This window comes from Babylonia areolata, chromosome 19, assembly GCF_041734735.1.
Source record: "Babylonia areolata isolate BAREFJ2019XMU chromosome 19, ASM4173473v1, whole genome shotgun sequence".
Taxonomy (NCBI): domain Eukaryota; kingdom Metazoa; phylum Mollusca; class Gastropoda; order Neogastropoda; family Buccinidae; genus Babylonia; species Babylonia areolata.
Genome location: NC_134894.1, coordinates 35,339,899 through 35,357,614, shown reverse-complemented (window position 1 = coordinate 35,357,614; position 17,716 = coordinate 35,339,899). Strand labels below are relative to the sequence as shown.

General features: G+C 39.7%; 1 protein-coding gene across 1 annotated transcript; it reads right to left on the bottom strand.

Moving 5' to 3' along the window:
- Positions 1 to 1,062: 1,062 nt before the first annotated feature.
- LOC143293660 (syntaxin-18-like) lies at positions 1,063 to 15,819 on the bottom strand. Its single transcript, XM_076604788.1, has 10 exons — positions 15,556 to 15,819; positions 14,188 to 14,255; positions 13,024 to 13,217; positions 12,323 to 12,389; positions 11,259 to 11,350; positions 10,761 to 10,876; positions 8,490 to 8,548; positions 7,634 to 7,703; positions 5,089 to 5,169; positions 1,063 to 4,719 (listed from the first exon to the last, which is right to left on the bottom strand). Exons 1-10 carry the CDS (start codon positions 15,700 to 15,702, stop codon positions 4,624 to 4,626), a joined length of 990 nt encoding a protein of 329 aa, XP_076460903.1. The 5' UTR covers positions 15,703 to 15,819; the 3' UTR covers positions 1,063 to 4,623.
- Positions 15,820 to 17,716: the final 1,897 nt, after the last annotated feature.

The window sequence follows — 17,716 nt, the reverse complement described above, 5'->3', positions numbered from 1 at the left end:
TTTTTTGTATTCTCTAAACTTGGCACTTTGATCTGATATTCGACCCAACAAAGGATCTGTCATTATTATCATTTTTTGTTCAAACAGGAACTTCTTTTGCTAAGCATGGAAGTTTTATTTATTGCAAACGCTTTGGTGTAGATAGCAGAACAAGGGAAATTACTCTGCTGGGGAACTTAGTTTGCTTCAAACTGATCTTTCTCAAACATTACATTTTGAAATTATACTCAATACATAAAAAGCTTGGTTTTTTTTTTTTAAAGTGCATCACAAGTGAGTCTTGAAGGCCTTGCCTCTCTTGTTTCAAAATGTAATGTTTAAGATGAGAAAGATCAGTTTAAAGCAAATTAACTCCACTAGCATTACAGAGTAATTTCCCCTTTTTACTACCTGCACCAAAACGTTTGCAAAATAAATAAAAATTCCATGCTTAGCAAAAGAAGTTCCTGTTTGAACAAAAAATGATAATAATGACTGCTCTAGCTGTTGGGTCAGAATATCAGATCAAAGTGCCAAGTTTAGAGAATACAAAAAATATTAATATAACACTAAATGCAGTTTGCATATAATTAGGCTTCATTCTTTTTTTTTTTTTGTGCCAATCCCAGAAGCGCAATATTGTTTTAAACAAGATGACTGGAAAGAACTGGATTTTTCCTATTTTTATGCCAAATTTGGTGTCAACTGACAAAGTAGTTGCAGAGAAAATGTCAATGTTAAAGTTTACCACAGACACACACACACACAAACACACACACACACACAGACAACCGAACACCGGGTTAAAACATAGACTCACTTTGTTTACACAAGTGAGTCAAAAAAGTAGTAATCTCATGCAGAGACAAATGAAAGCACTTTCACACCAGTCATTCACATGCACACATAACTCTGATTTTGAGGGATGAAATACAAAATTTATAAAGACATGAAAATAGAAAGTTAGACTCCTAAACATTTCTGTTCGTCATCATTTTCTATACTTTTTTCATTGTGCAAACAGTTTGGTTTAATGAAATTGATTGTTTTTTCTTCTCCATACATGTCACAAAAAGACCACTGTACTCGTAAAGCGTTTTATTACAAGTTCAGACCAAAACAAAGGTTTCACACTTCACAAGGATTTTAACATTCTACTTTTGACTGCATTCCAGACTTTTTACAGTAAAAGTATCACTCATGTTCCAACACACAATATTGCACTAACAATACACTACATTCTGTCACCATCTCCTGCAACATGAATGGGTACAAAATACCAAATCCACTATCTATTTTTGCATATAACATATTACACACAAACAAAAAAAATCAACACTGCCATCAGATTTTGCACATAGCAACATTGAATTTCTACTTTAAAGCAACACTTCTAACATATTTACATCCAGAGTGGTGTGAGTAGAAAGTCCATAAAGAAAGATCTACAGACAGCGACAAACATATCCTTTATCCTGGTCTGGTTTTCTTCCTTCCAATCCCTCCACTCATATGATGAACCAATGAAAACGTCATTTTCCAGAGCAAAATAGACCACCACCAGCAGCAGAAAAACAACAAAAAAAACAAACAAACCATGCACATGTCTGTACACATTCACACACAGACCCCTAAAACAAACGCACTAAATCAAACCATACAACATGCAGCATGATGCAGTCTTTCTCTCGCTTCCAAAATGAAAATTGTCCATGTCTAATACATGAATGAGAAAAAAATTTCTTGACACCTTTCTAGACTTTGTGACATCAGCAAAACTGCTAAAACTTAAGAATTGTTTTTAAATTATTTAACCCTTTCGCTGCCAGGAAAATAAGATTTAAGTGAAATCTATTTGCCAGGGTTTTTTCACAAAAAAACGGGTATATATTTTCAAAAAATTCTGTGCTCTTTGTTATTGGAGAAAGACCCATAAAAGTATATATTTTCTGAAAGGTAAATGAATAAAGAACACAAAACACATGATGTTTTCCCATTTTATATATATTTTAGTAACATGCTGTTGTTTTGAAATCAGTGTTTTGTTTTTTGTCACATTTTCAACTTGTTCATTACTAACATTAGTCATGTAATTTGCACTAAAATATCATATTTTCTGGACAAATGGATATCTGCATACATAAAATCATACTAGAACGACCACAATAAAAAAAAAATTAAAAAGAGATAGATACACAATGCATTGTGACTTCTCCAAGTGATAATGTGGATGAGAGGCCACGCCCCCTCAGTTTCCACCCCCCTCCTCTTCACCCCTCTCACACGGTCACTTTATCCAGTTCTCATCAGACCATGTTGGCTGAGTGCCAAGAAAATCGCTCACACTGCCCTGATAATAATTCAGTCACTTTCTGTCGTCTGCCAAGGTTTGCACAGCCGGCATCACTCACTGATAGTCGTAGCTTGGCCACTCTCTTGATTGCTCCCTTTATTTTCTATCAAATCGTCCTATAAATGTTTATCACTGCCTTCTTCGAGTTTACGCTTCAATTCTTTCTGAGCATCAGCAAAAGAAAGCAATCTTGGTTGATTCAGTTTGCTACGATCGCATGTCTTGAGCACGGCGTCAGTCCATTTTGTTGAGCGAGCGAGGAGAGGAGCCTGGCAAACACTGGGACAGTAACCCAACCAAAACGTTCAAATAAAGGACTGCCTCATGACGTAGATGGAGTTTCTAGCTATGAATAGAATCCAGAAAGATTCCCCAAGCTAAAGCTACCAGCATTTTTGTCAACGAACTGAACGCAAAGCAGGGAAAAGTCAGAATATTTCGATGAGTTCTCGTCATTGTGGCAGCGAAGCGTACATGCTTGCCATGATGAGTTATCTCGTCATATAGGCAGCCTACAGGTTAAATAAATTGAAAATCAATGACACAACATACATTTGGCACACACTGAAGAATTCTGGGCAGCTCATGGCTAAATTGTGAAGCAAATCTACATCCACCATTCAATAAATACCCTTGCAATGTCTATCACCATAATCATAATTATTCTCAAAGCTGCAGACAACCCACAGCACCACAGTCAACACTTGCCTTCAGAATCTGGGATGGGGAATGCGATACTGAAGTCTTCATTTCTGTTCTCCTTCCCCCTGTCCCTACTGTGCTCATGAGCTGCAAATCCTATTTTCACTTGCACATACTGGTAGGATCTGACGTGTGCAATCATTTTTACCCCGCCATGTCAGCATCCATATTCTGCTTGCAGGGGTGTGCATGCTGGGTATGTTGTTGTTTCCATAATACACTGAACGCTAACATGGATCAAGGGGTCTTTAATGTGCATATCTGACCTCCTGCATATACTTGACACATGAAGGGGGTTCCGGCACTAGCAGATCAGCACACTGCTCTAAGTGATCAGAAAGATCTCCACCCTCACCCCTCCAGGTGCCATGATCAGGATTCCAACCCAAGACAGTCTGACTGAAAAGTCCAAAGCTTTGGACACTCGGCTGTTGCGTCCATTTTTCACCATGCCTCAAACTGCAACCCAACTGGAAGATGTCTACCTTCACCAGCACTGAATGTCACCAGACAGGCCGAAGAGAAGGCAAAGAGAGGCCAACTGAGAAGCACCTGGTGAGGAGACTCCAGGCAGACACCAAGAAGACTGGCCTTACCTGAAGCCAGATAGAAGCAAAGATAGAGGTCTATGGTAGTCTTATTGAGATTGTACCCCAAAGATGGGTAAAAGGCCTGAATAATGAAGCTACTACTTCACCTCTTTAATCCAGATGTACTGCTGCAACTTCCATCTCTGTAATTTTCATTTCAAAATTTTATTCAGTTATGACAGGAAAAAAACAATATCCCCTAATGACAGATGCCACACCACAGTTCGAATTAAAAGGGAGGCTATGAGTTTGAATTTCATCAGTCACCTAAAAATATCACCATCTAAATATGAACAAACTTAAAAAGTACCGATACTAAAATGTGTTACTGTAGAAATTTACTATCCTAACTACTTCCTGTGCAAAGTTGAGCATGCTATGGACTCGAACAGGGAAAACATTGGGATAACACACTTGATCATCAATCACCACCACACCCAAGTGTTTTCAGGAGCACTGCTCTAATCTGACCTACACTGCAGGTGTCAATATCTCTCCAGCCTGGTTGATGCCAGTATGAATTATAAAAGAAAGCAGTCTTGTAAAATTCAATCACACAGTCTGAAAACAAGAGGAACCGTCATGGTACTGCTGGTAATGTCTCAAAACAAACGAGGCCCAATCCTCTCCTTCCGCCATATTATCCTTCCCCAATCCAAAGTCGAGTATCTTTCCGCATCTGGGTGGAGTGAGGTAAATGGGAGTAAAGTACCACAGATGAATGGAGTGAACACAGATCAGAAGTCCATCATCTGACTGACTCTGCAATGGTGGCCCCCTGAACTCCTGAATCTCCAAACGTCAACTTTTACCTGGCTTGGAAAAATACACCTTGGCATCACCTTCAAAACTGTCTTGTTCACCCCTTCCCTCCGTAACCCCAACCTTCCATCCCCTTCCCTCCCTAGACACTGCTGTTTGCTTCCAGAACAAAACCCTCACGCTTGCACACACACACACACACACACACACAAGTTCATGGGGTTTCAGCATCAAAAGTCAGCCATTGTACCAGTCGAGGAAGAGAAGCGAGAATGAGCAGACAACCAGGAAAAACAGGATCCAAACTCGAAACTCTGCTTTCTTTTTAATGGCCTGGAACACAGCATGTTATAAATCAATGCCACTTGTCTAATTCTGCATATATGATTACAACAACAAAATCAACACTGCCAATTTATTTCACATTAACATAGCTTAAGTGCATTGCTACACTGAAGCAATGCTCATCATATTCACATCGCAACTGGTGTGAGAGCTATCAGGATGAAATGTCTAAGTAAATATTGTAAAGGTCTTGTGTGCACTTGTTCCATTGCTCTTTTCTTTCATTTATATTTTCTTTCGCTTCTTTTTTATAATAAAAACATGACTGTGATCACACATATATATATTTTTTTTTAAATCAGCACATTCTAAAACAGTCAGACATAACAGCGTAGCACACAGACTTGTAGTACCCACCTCTCTGATTTCTTCATTGGCGTCTTTGACATTGATGGTCGCTCCCACCACGGTGGTGGAGATCACGTCTATCTGCTTGTCCTGCCACACAACAGAAACCACTGTTCACATGACCGTTCACCAGTAATCTCCCTTCAACCCTCCACTGCTGAACCTTGGTGAAATGAGGTCAGTGGGGCAAGAGTCTCAAGCTTCAGTTTCAGTCTCTCAAGGAGGCATCACTGTGAGCAAACAAATCCAAATACACCACCACATCTGCTAGGCAGAGGCCTGACCAGCAGCACAACCCAACGCACTTCTCAGGCCTTGAGAGCATGCGTATATATTTTTGTGCTCCTATCAGAGTGAATTTCTTCTTCATAATTTCGTCAGAGGATGACACGTATGTTGCCATTGTTTATTTTCAATGCCCCAAATGTGTCCTGTACACGGAACCTTAGTTTCAAACACACACCCTCAAGGACACCTGTATTGGTAAATGAGTGTCTTAACCATTCTGCAACCTTTTCTGTCACACAATGGAAGCCACTGCTCACAAGACTGTACCCCTGAAACTCCCTTTACCCCTTGACTGATGACGCTTGGTGAAACAGGATCAGTGTGGCAAGAATCTGAAGTACTACAAGCAGCGACTTCTTGTGCACTTCAAGAGGGTGTGATTACTTTTGCAGAACGTAAGTACTGCAGTCCACAGAGGCACAAGTCCAGACAAAGAATGGTGACTGACATCCTGACCTGTAATCTTTGTCTTATCTCACTGCCACAACAGCCCTTTGCTGAACAAGCATAGTCGTCAGCAGCAGTCAGGAGGTCAAGCAAACATGCTGAGATGTCATCAAGACGGTTAAAAAAAAACTGTTCAAGAAATTTCACATCAGTATCTTGGTGAAACCAAGAATCTCTTACATCAGTAATTGAAACTTTCATTTTGTCTTGTCTTCTGCATCCCCCTGAAAATGGAGTATGGCTGCCTACATGGCGTGGTAAAAACAGTCATACATGTAAAAGCCCACTCTTGTACATACAAGTACAAGTAATGTGGGAGTTGAGGCCCATGAACGAAGAAGAAGTCTTCTGCATGTCATGTTTGACTTCACTGTTTCTTCTGTATTCATGGGGTGCCACTCCCATGTTCACTTGTATACATGCACGAGTGGGCTTTCATGCACATGACTATTTTTACCTCACCTTGTAGGCTGCCACACTCTATTTTCAGAGATGTGCAAGCTGGGTATGTCTGTGTTTCTATAACCCACCGAACGTTTACATGAATGACAAGATCTTCCATGCACGCATTTGAACTTCTGTACATGTATGCACATGAAGGGGATTCTGGCACTCACAGGTCTTCACATTTGTTGACCTGGGAGACGCTGTGACAAGGGTGGGTTCAAACCCAGGACCCTCAAACTGAAAGCCCAACACTAACCACTAGGCTGCTGTGCCTGTCACTTCACTGTTTATATTGCTAGCCATCCATCCCCTGCGTTCAACTACACAGCCTCAGGGCCTAACAGTTGTTCAAGACATGACTGTTCAATAAACCATTCAACTCTCATTTTGCTACCCAGGCAAAAGAGGCACAGATTCTCTCCAAAACAGCCCTTCTTTTTCGTCTTCTTCTTTGTTCATAAACAGAAACCAAATTCACTCATGTCTGCACGTCAGCATTCATGTGTGTGACTGCTTTAGGCTGTCTGAGCAGCCATGTTCCACTTTCAGGGTGTGCATGCTGGGTACGATCATGTTTCCATAACTCACTGAACGCTGATGTCTATTACGGGATCACTGACAAGCAAATTTCAGCTTCTGCATGCATTCGCATTCACACATGAGGGGGATAAACGCACTATCAGGTCTGCACAAATAATGTTTACATGTAAAATCAGGAAAAAAGAAACTCTCCACCCTCAACCCACTAGACGCTGATGCCAGGATTGAAATCAGGACTCCCCTCCCCCCCCACCCACCCCCAAACTAAAGTCTCTAGGGAACAGAAAAGGTCAGTTGTACCAGTGTCAGCTGTTACTGACAGAACAGTATTCATATAATAAAACACAAAATGAAAGTCTTGATTCCAGATCTAAGACCAAACAGCTGTAACATCTTGGGGAAACCAAAAGCACACTAACAAAAGGAACAAATTTGCACAGCTAGTTTAAAACAACAGTAAAACAGAAATAATGTTACACTATCCTGTGCTAACAAAAAGTAAAATGATAACACACCAGTAAAAAATTAAAAAGTTCACAAATCTGCTGTTTCACAATGGTAAAAAGATAGTTACACTAACTTGTCATAAATTTCTAGAAATAAATAAAACAGATAGTTACAATAACCTGTAACAAATTCTTAAAACAAATAAAACCACACTAACCTCTTCTAACAAATGTAAAAAGAAATAAAGCCACACAGACCTGTTCTAAAACAAAGGTTAAAGGAAATGTGATCACTCCTGTCTGTTCTTACACAAAGGATGAAAGGGAATGGCATTTCCCATCAACCTGCCCTGACAATGGGTGAAAAGAAATGAAACTGCACTAACCTGTTCCAACACTTTTTCTGTGAATATCTCCTGAAGTTTGGCGATTTCCACAACCTTCCCTTCGATTTGTCTGGAAAATGTGTGTGGCAAACAAACACATGCAAACACGCACACACGCATACACGCACACACACACACGCACACAAACACACACACACAAATGCAACAAGCATTAAATCACATATGCTTGCCTGAAAAAGGAAATCAAATATGCATGTATGCACACACAAACAGGTACTTGCACACTTGCTTGTTCATGTACACACACACACACACACACACACACACACACACATGAAGCAACAGACAATTATAAATGTGCCTGACTTGGAAGCCAGTGCCCACAGGTTCAAGTCACATATACTGATCCTCCCCTTCCACCAGACCTTGAGTGGTGGTCTGGGTGCTAGTCTCTCAGACAGATGAGTTGATAAATCAAGGTCTAGTCTACAGCATGGACTCAGCAACATGTAAAAGAACCCATGGCGAAAAACAAAAACAAAAAAGGAAGAAAAAAAAGAAAAAAAAATGTTCTTGGCAGAATTCAGAAGAAAAAAACAACACTTTCCTAGTAAAACAAATACACTTGCAGACAGAAAAAAAGAAAAAGAAACTGGTAGCTCTGGGCTGTAGCGACATGCTTTCCTCCAAGGAGAGCAGTCACAATTTCACACAGAGATATCTGTCGTGACATAAAAGGGGGTAAAAATTGAAACAGAATGTAAAAGGAAAAACAAATATAATGTCCGATTAGAAGCCCCCCCTCTTCCTCTAGCCCCCTTCGCCCCACCACCCCCACCCCTCAGAACCTCCTTGACACCCCCTCCCCCCCATAAAAAAACACACCTCCACCTACCTCACTTCTTCTGCCATGCTGTTCATCTCTGCATACAGTGCCTTGTTCTCCTCTTCAAACTGCACACACGCACACACACATACATACATATATATATTGAGAGAGAGACACAGAGAGAGAGAGGTATAAATATATATATATATATATATATATATATATATATATATATATATATATATATATATGTGTGTGTGTGTGTGTGTGTGTGTGTGTGTGTGTGTGTGTGTGTGCATATACACAGCACATCTCCACTCCACCTGCAATTCACTGTAAGTGTGACCACCACAATCCACACGTCATGGAGTTGCACTGACATCCTACCACCCACTCCCAAATACTGGAATCTTTTTTTTGGGGGGGATAAAAGAACTTTTATATCATATACCAATAAGAAAATAAAATTAAATAAATATGTAAATAAATAAATAAATAAATGAATAAATGAATGAATATATAAACAAATAGATACATAAACACGGCAAAAAAAAGAAAGTCCGAAAATGAAATATTTCCCAGCCCAGTCTTGATATCAGCCACATAAACACACTGGAAATACTAACCCCTTAACCTCCCCTCCAAAGAAAAAATATGAATCACATTTCTTAATGTGGGAACATACAATATCTTTCTAGAAAAAAAAACCCAACAAAACAATCAATGATGAGTGTACAACAATAACTTGTTCAGTGCCAAAGGATTTGGTAAAAAGTAAATAAATAAATAAATATAATAAAGTGCTCTCCCTTGCCAAGGAATTTTAAGGATTCAGGGGTCATGAATTAAAAGAAAAAATAAGAACAAGAACTATAGAAGATACAGAAATAAAGATACAGAAAGAAAATAACAATATTGTGAAGGAAAAGTGAAGGAAAATGAATGTGGATACTGGGCTGGGCTTTTTTTTTCCCAATTGTTCTGATGGTAGATCACTATTCAGGCATTTCAAAGTGATAATTTTTGTGCATCAAAAAAGTATTTCCAGCTCCACAGAATGACATACAAAAAGAAAACAAACAAAATACAGCTGGAAATTACATGCTTATTGTAGGATTATACCTGTGGAAGAAAAAGCAGGTCATGATTTAATTATAACAATCATCACTCAAGCAGACATGTAAGTGAATAACTGTCCCAGTAATGACAAATGTGTGTTCAGTCAACATAAATTGTCAATCCTGTTCTCAGAAACTCAGCAGTCAAGCTGTTTACACACCAAATAGCACTCCACCTTTAGAGGAGGAAGTTCTCTGATGATACTCACTCCCTCCTGGTTGCAAGTGAGCAGACTAAAATGTCAGCTAAGTGTCCAGTTTGTCTCCTCTACAAACTTGTCAGTCAAATGATCAGTGACAAAAAGCATGAAAACAACAAGTGTTTCCTGTACACTGTACTGTCAACCAAGGGTTTCATGAAAATCAAGGATTATTGGCTGTTGTCAAGTGAAAAGATATTCAACTGACGTTCACAGCCATGCCCCCTTTCACACCCTCTGTCTGGCCTTCTTCAACCAGTCATCTTCCACCAATCCTCTCTCTGTCCTTCCACTCGTCCCAAACATCTGTCATTGTCACCCACTCAAAAATTATGTCTGATTGGATAGATGGACTGAACAAAGTGTTGAATATTGCTGCCAGATTCATCACATCACCTTTGAGTTCAAACAAATCATCAGACAAGTGAGATCCATCTCTCATCATTATACCCATTCATAATCATCTGCACAGCCAGCAGAGTTGTTTAAATCCATGGACTGGGACCACTGTCTTTGCTGCACAAAGTTTTCTAACACCGTTATTGCATATAACCAAACCCTCTTTTCATATGCGCTCCTCATGGTCCAGTTAACAAATCAATATTGAGAAGAAAGGGGTCTTCCACTTGACACATGTTCATTCTGATAGGAGATTTATTAACTAGACACATTAAAAAAACCATTCAGAGTCTGTTTATGTTCACTCAACCAAACTCCGATGAAGAAAAAATTGTAACAGATGCAGGATGTCAGTGGACATCTCACAGGCACTGAGGAAGCACTTAGTGCAGGACATCAGCTGACAAAAGCACTGAACAGAATAAGTAATGCATGATATATATATATAAAAGTGTCCAAGTATAAACAACAAAACATATATAAATAAATTTTTTTAAAATAAACACAAAAAATCCAATATGTGTAGATGAAACCAAACGCGTGTGAGGATACTGCCCCATGAATGGAGACAATAAAAAAAAAAAAAAAAAGGTAATATATACCAATTCTCTCTGCCTCACCATCTGTGCTTCTTCTGGGGAAATGTCTGTGTCAGTGTCCTCGTAACTGGGCTTTTCCGGAAGGTCCATGGCCTGAGGTCGAGGGGCCGGCTTTCCTTCTGTTGATGGTGGGCCTCCTAAAAGCACGAACAAATAATGAAAACAGGACTCATAAACAGTGCACATACAAAGGCACACCAGTGTTCATGTCCATGCATCCATGCACACACATGCATGCATGATCGCATTGAGCCATATCAAGGCTGAAAACCTTCCAGTCAAAAGATTTTTTTTTATGCCAAAAATTCTGTTATTTATATTACACAATCCAGTAGAATCCAAAAATGAAATAACCTTAGAGAGAAAATCAGGCACTAGTACTGCTATATACATACATGCTCATTAGCCTTGGATATGCTTCTGGTATTGACCATTCTGTCAATTTCTCACCAGGAAATAACAAAATGCTCACACACACACACACACACACACACACACACATGAATGGCATGAACCTACCAGTCTTTTCCATGTTTCCTTCCTCGTCTGTCTGGCGCTGTGCCTGCAGACGAGCGACATGGCTGCGAGATTTGTCAGGTTCCAAACGCGAGCTGCAAATGAAGGAAAAATGTAACATTATATTCAGTATATCACTATCACAGGAAACATCTACAGAAATAACAACAATGCCTTAGCAAGTGGTTTTGCAATTCTTAATTGTTAATTCTAAATTTGTACAACTGGCATGGCTGTAACTAAAATGGCATGGCGATAACTAAAATAGTGGGCACCATGGCATTCTGTGGTGTCCTTGGGAGAGGCACTCTACTCCAATTGTCCTCACTCCACCCTGGTGTGAATGGGCACCTGACTTTGGTCAGGGAAGGTTAAAAGTGCTGGGGAAAAAAATGGATTGGTACCGACCTTCCAATGCCGAGTCATAGATATAGTGAATATGAATTCACTGCCTCTATGGCCTTGAAAGACAATGGGACCTTTTTACAACATTATACCTAAAATAAGATGGGTATACATAAACTAGCACACTAAAATTCAACTGATATTTCATAGAAACAGTCAAAACATGCAGATGCACTAATACTGTGTTGTTCCATTTCCAGGCATCCTGATACTGGTCTCAAAGTACAAGTGATTTAAACACACTAGCTGTCAAAGCTCACTTTCTTCACAGCTGCCACTCAGGAAGATACACACACACACACACACACACACACACACACACACACACTCACACATACACACACACACACACACACACACACACACACACATTACTGAGAACCAAAGACAATATCCTAACTATTAGACAGGCTCTCTCTGGCATTTTTTCTGAAGAAGCTATAGCACAAATCCACATGAGCTATCAACTCCATTTCGTCTCTTTAGCACATGAGTGTGTGTATACATGTATACAATGTATGTGTATGTGAGTGTACACTCATGCTGTGAGTGTCTACACTGCTGGCTATCAAACCTGTATATATTACTATCAGAGGACAGCCCTGCAAATTCATGACAAACTATATAACCTACATACTAAGTAAAAGTAAAATCATACTCACATTTTCTTTTTGTCTACCACGCGCTTCACCCGCACAGCTTTCTGTTCACTGTAGATGCGACACACAGCTGTAAAAGAACAAAAAAACACAAATTCCACTCAGAATTGTCAATAGTCCGCTCCAAACAATTAACACAGGAAACTGTCCTTAGGCTCTTTCAAATGCTTGCCAAAAGATAAGGTCAAATTTTTAGAAAATCAATAAATAACCTATACACCCTTCCTTGATAACACAGTGAGCTCAATTCCACATTAAATGATAGTTATGTCCTGAGAAAACACCTAAAGGTTGAAACAAATTATGTACCTGAAGTATACATTGTAAGTAACAATCTGAATCTTTTTTCCTTCTGTCAACATACCGGTCAGGAGTACTGTACTATGTAGTGTAACACGTTGAAGTGAATGATAAAAATGTACAAAACTCTTTGTTGTTTAGCTCAAGACGAAGAGAAACAGCCAGTGAGTTGTTGACTGGCTGAGAGCAAGTTGTTTTAAAAAACAAAACATTTGGGGTGTTGTTGTCCATAAACATAGTGAATTTGATAATACATTACTGAAAACTGCATGAAGATACATACTAGACATTTGATTAATATAACACACACACACACACAGTTACATACACACCCACACACACCCTAAACAATCAAACACCCACACCCACATGCACACTAACACACACACACACACAAAACTCACCTTTCAAGTAAGCATCGATCAGGAAAATGACGATAGCTCTGTGCTCTTTCACCTGAGGGTGTACCTTCTGTTTCTGTGCCTCCGCACGGAATCGGTTTATCGTTTCCCGGCACGTTTTGATGATGTTCTGTGCATCATTGTCAATCTGATCCCTCTCAGCATCTGTCATGGACGACAAATGGCCTGCCAGCAAGCTGGAAAACAAAATTATTTTGAAGTGACCATTTCTTCCAAAATCATGAAAATGGCATTGGTTCAGTCATTCTAATCTTGTTTGAATTTTGTACAACACTTGTACAAGCAACAAATTTTCAAATTCATTTTAAGACTGTACACACATGCTTTTTTTTAATTTCTTAACTATCACAAAGCTGCTTTTCATTAATATATTAATACTGTTGATGTCATATTTTTTGGCAGTTTACAAATCTAAAAAATTCATATCACTTTCTGAAATCTGTAAATGTCCTTCTTCATCAGAAGCTTTAAATTTTCCACTTAAGACCATCAGACTGGAAATACGTGTCATAAAATCTAGAAAAGTTACAGGTTACAGACACATTTAATTGCATGTTAAATTAGTAACTAAAAATCATATCTTTTAAACTCTCCTCCTTTTCAGTTCCTCTGTTAAAATAAGGGGCTCTTTTTTCTGCCATAATCAGGGATTTTTTTTTTTTCCCCCAATTAGAACTGGATTTACTTTGTCCAACAACAATTTTCAATTATTGAATAAGTATATTCTCTGTCTCTCCATCCTTCCCTTTCCCCAAATACTCTCTCTCTCTCTCTCTGAGTCTGAGAGACTGTATTGTACACACGTTATTATATTGTTTGTGCAACTTGACTTGCAATAAACTCAAATAATAGTCTACTCTAACAATAACATAAAGAAAATATCTGAAATACATGCACTCAAATATATACAGGCAATGATTGTGTGTCTCTGTGTGTCTGTGTGTGCATGTGTCTGTGTGTACATGTGTGAGAAAGAGGCAGGGAAACTTAAGAGAAATACAGAAAGAGACAGAATCTAAAAAAGAGAGACAGACAAAGGGATAGAGACAAAGAGAGAAAGTGCGTGAGACACAGTAAAAGACAGAGTACTGTATGTGGGTGTGTAAAGAATACAACAACATAGAAAGGAAAAAGATGTAATGCCACCTTCCTGCATTGACATAATCTTTTCGGTGCTGAAGAAGGAAATCCCGCAGCTTGCTGATGCTGCTTGTCTGCAACATCACCAATACTGACTGAGTGATAATATATTTTCATTGGCTATATAATCATTCATTTAGTATGACTATGAGTCTGATAAAATAAATAAAAACTGACACAAACATAAAAGATAAATTAAACAAAAGCATCAGAGTTCATGTGGTTAAATTACAATACATCGATTACATAATTCATGTATTCACAATAAACTGAACAATCACAAGGACATAAAATGATAAAGAAATTAATAACAGAAATTAATAATAATAATAATATCACTAATAGATATGGCAGAATGGTTAAGAGCAAGATGCCAATCTGCCACCACAGTGTCCGTGAGGGTCTTGTTTTAATTCCCACTCTCACCCTTTCTCCCAAGCTTGACTGGGAAAAATCAAACTGAGCGTCCACTCATTTGGATGAGACAATAAACCTAGGTCAGGTGTGTAGCAAGCACTTGGCACACTGAAAAAGAACCCACAGCAACAAAAGGGTTGTCCTCAGGCAAAATTATATATAAATGAGTGTGTGTGTGTGTGTGTGTGTGTGTGTGTGTGTGTGTGTGTGTGAAATCCATTGTAATAGGTACACAAATAGACATGAACTCAAAGGCTTAACCCATTGTGTTATGCTGTTGGTCAGGCATCTGCCTAGCAGATGTGGTGTAGCATATAAGGATTTGCCTGAACATTTCTAAAAATATTCTTTTTTTAATTTTTTTTTTTTTAATTCATCCAGTCGAAGTTTGAAACTGAAAGTGAATGCATCAAAAAATGGCACATGTTTTAGTTAAAGTTAAAGTTCAGTCCATAAGTTACTTTTGTCAGTTATTTGATGTAAACTTGTTAGTATCTCACTGCTGTGTTTGTGTTATGGCAGCAAGTTTTCTTGTGTTACTGTTAGTGTTAGTGTTATGGAACTTTTTCCAGACAATTTTCCACCAGAATTTCTTGTCACGTGCACTGAGGCGAAGAAAGAACTAGCCTTAGGAGAGATCTATGAGATCGCCACGTACTCTTCTCCAAAAAAGTGGTATCGGGCACACGAGATCAGAAAAAGTAATCGGGGCACACTTCACTCTCCCCACATCCGAACCCCCAACCCCGCAAATGCAACACATATGCACACTCGCACACACGCGCACAGAAAGATCGTGGGATATAAGCTGCTGGAATCGTATAATCTAGGACAGTCAGAGTCTGTATCAGGTCTCTGACAGCAGTCTTCCAACAGCGAGAGACTCAGCCGAAGCCGAGTCTCGTGAAAGTACTTTCAGTTTGCTTGACATACTGTTGCAAAATATTTACAACTTACCACCTCTCTTGCTTTGGTCTCGAAGTCCCCCCTTTGTTTGGAAGCTGGTAAAATGTTTGTTGTCGTGTCCACATTTCCTCCTTGAACTTTTATGCGCGATTTAACCGCCTTTACTGTCGCTTTGAAGGCACTCGTCACATCAGCCATGTTGGCAGACACCGCGAGCCAAAACAATCAGGGGAATCTACTCTCAATTACTTGAGACAGAAATTTCCTCTAAGGTATCATAAGTTACATATGTAAAACGTCAGGAAATGATACTGACTGCACCCAAACACCTGTCAGAAATATGCACACAGAAACTGAAGGTACGTCGTCCAGATGGTACCCCCACCCCCCTTTCACTCTTGAAAGAATGATTCCGTCACACGTGTCATTGTGCGCTCTCGCTCTCTCATTGGGGTTTTGGGGGTTGTTTTTTTTTGTTGTGTTTTTTTCCGGGAATAGTGGTCTTGGAAACTGAAACAGGTGGGTAGTGTTTGACGGAAGGATCTTTCAATGAAAAAGATTGTGAGTAAGGCTGTTGGCAGAGTGACCATGTGTTGCCATGACTGATCATGTGTCATTGCCCATTAATGATCATGTGCCAACGAAACTTTTTTTTCTTTTCTTTTTTTTCTTTTTTTAAAGAAATGTTAAGACACGCGAACGAGACATAGCGTATAACCATTTCAGTGATGCCTTTATAGTTTGATACAGTCGAAACAGTAGTAGTAGCTAGCACTGAGCAGTAGCCTACCGAGCACGGTGTCAGGGATTACACTGGCGCCATTTTAAACTGTATGTTTAGAGGTCACGTACGTGGCCTCAGTATCTATGATTAACATTCAATTTTAAACTCAGTTTTGTGTGTGTATGTGCATCAGTTACACACACTGAATGTTCCACTCATCAAAGTCACTTTTTTCTGTTAAAAAAAAAGAGTAAAACCCGTACTACGTACACAGGGGTAGGTATATAATATTTTTCAGTGTTGACTTGAAGGAGGCCTTCCACATGGGGGTCAGCCGGGGTCAGCCCGATACTCCCCCGTGTCGATACTCCCTCTCACAAAGATCCAAAAACAGTCAAATACAGATGTATGTATATATTTGTGACTGATAATGCTTTTTGCTTCGGATCAAAGATGTGGAATGATGAATGTGTTATGTGTTCTCTTCATACCAGCCGTCCGCCTTCAGAGTTGAGCAGTGACTTGTGTGTTGAGCCCGCTGTTCTCTCTCTCTCTCTCTCTCTCTCTCTCTCTCTCTCTCTCTCTCTCTCTCTTCCCTCTGTCAGTCTCTCTCTCTCTCATTCTCTCTCTTCCCTCTGTCTCTGTCTCTGTCTCCCTCTCTCTCTCTCTCTCTCTCTCTCTCTCTCACTCACTCTCCGTCTCTCATTTTCTGTTTCTCTGTCTCTCCCCCTATCTGCCACTCTCTCTCTCTCTCTCTTTCTCTCTCTCTCTGTCGCCCCCTCTCTGCCTCTCTCTCTGTCTCCCCATCTCTGCCACTCTCTGTCTCTCTCTGTATCTCTCTCTCTCCGTCTGTCTCCCCATGTCTGCCACTCTCTCTCTCTCTCTCTCTCTCTCTGTCTGTCTCTCCCCCTCTCGGCCACTCTCTCTCTGTCTATCTCTCCGGACCCCAGTCCTTTTGTATTGTGGCCCAAGGCCGATGTACATTAAAACAGTTCTGAGTTCTCTCTGTATCTCTCATTCTCTCTCTTCTCTCTCTTCCCTCTCTCTCTCTCTCTCTCTCTCTCTCTCCGTCTCATTTTCTGTTTCTTTATCGCTCCCCCTCTCTGCCACTATCTCTAATTCTCTCTTATTCTCTCTCTCTCTCTCTCTCTCTCTCTCTCTCTCTCTTTCTCTTTCTCTGTCTCTCAGCCCGCACACACACTTATACACAAACATATACGTTGTGTGCATCCCGCTGACACACAGTAAATACATTATTCGGTGAACACCACACACACACACTCACACTGTTTCGCCGCGATATGAGATTCAGTATTGATGATGGTTTTAAAGTTAATCAATGTAATTTGTCACAATTTACAAAGAAAACCAAGGACTTTATGTGTAGCCGTGTACCGAGTGGTTACTGAAGGGTACAGCACAAAAGACTTAACTAAATATGATTAATTGAATGAAAGGATAGACAAGATCCCACGCAAAGGCCAGGGA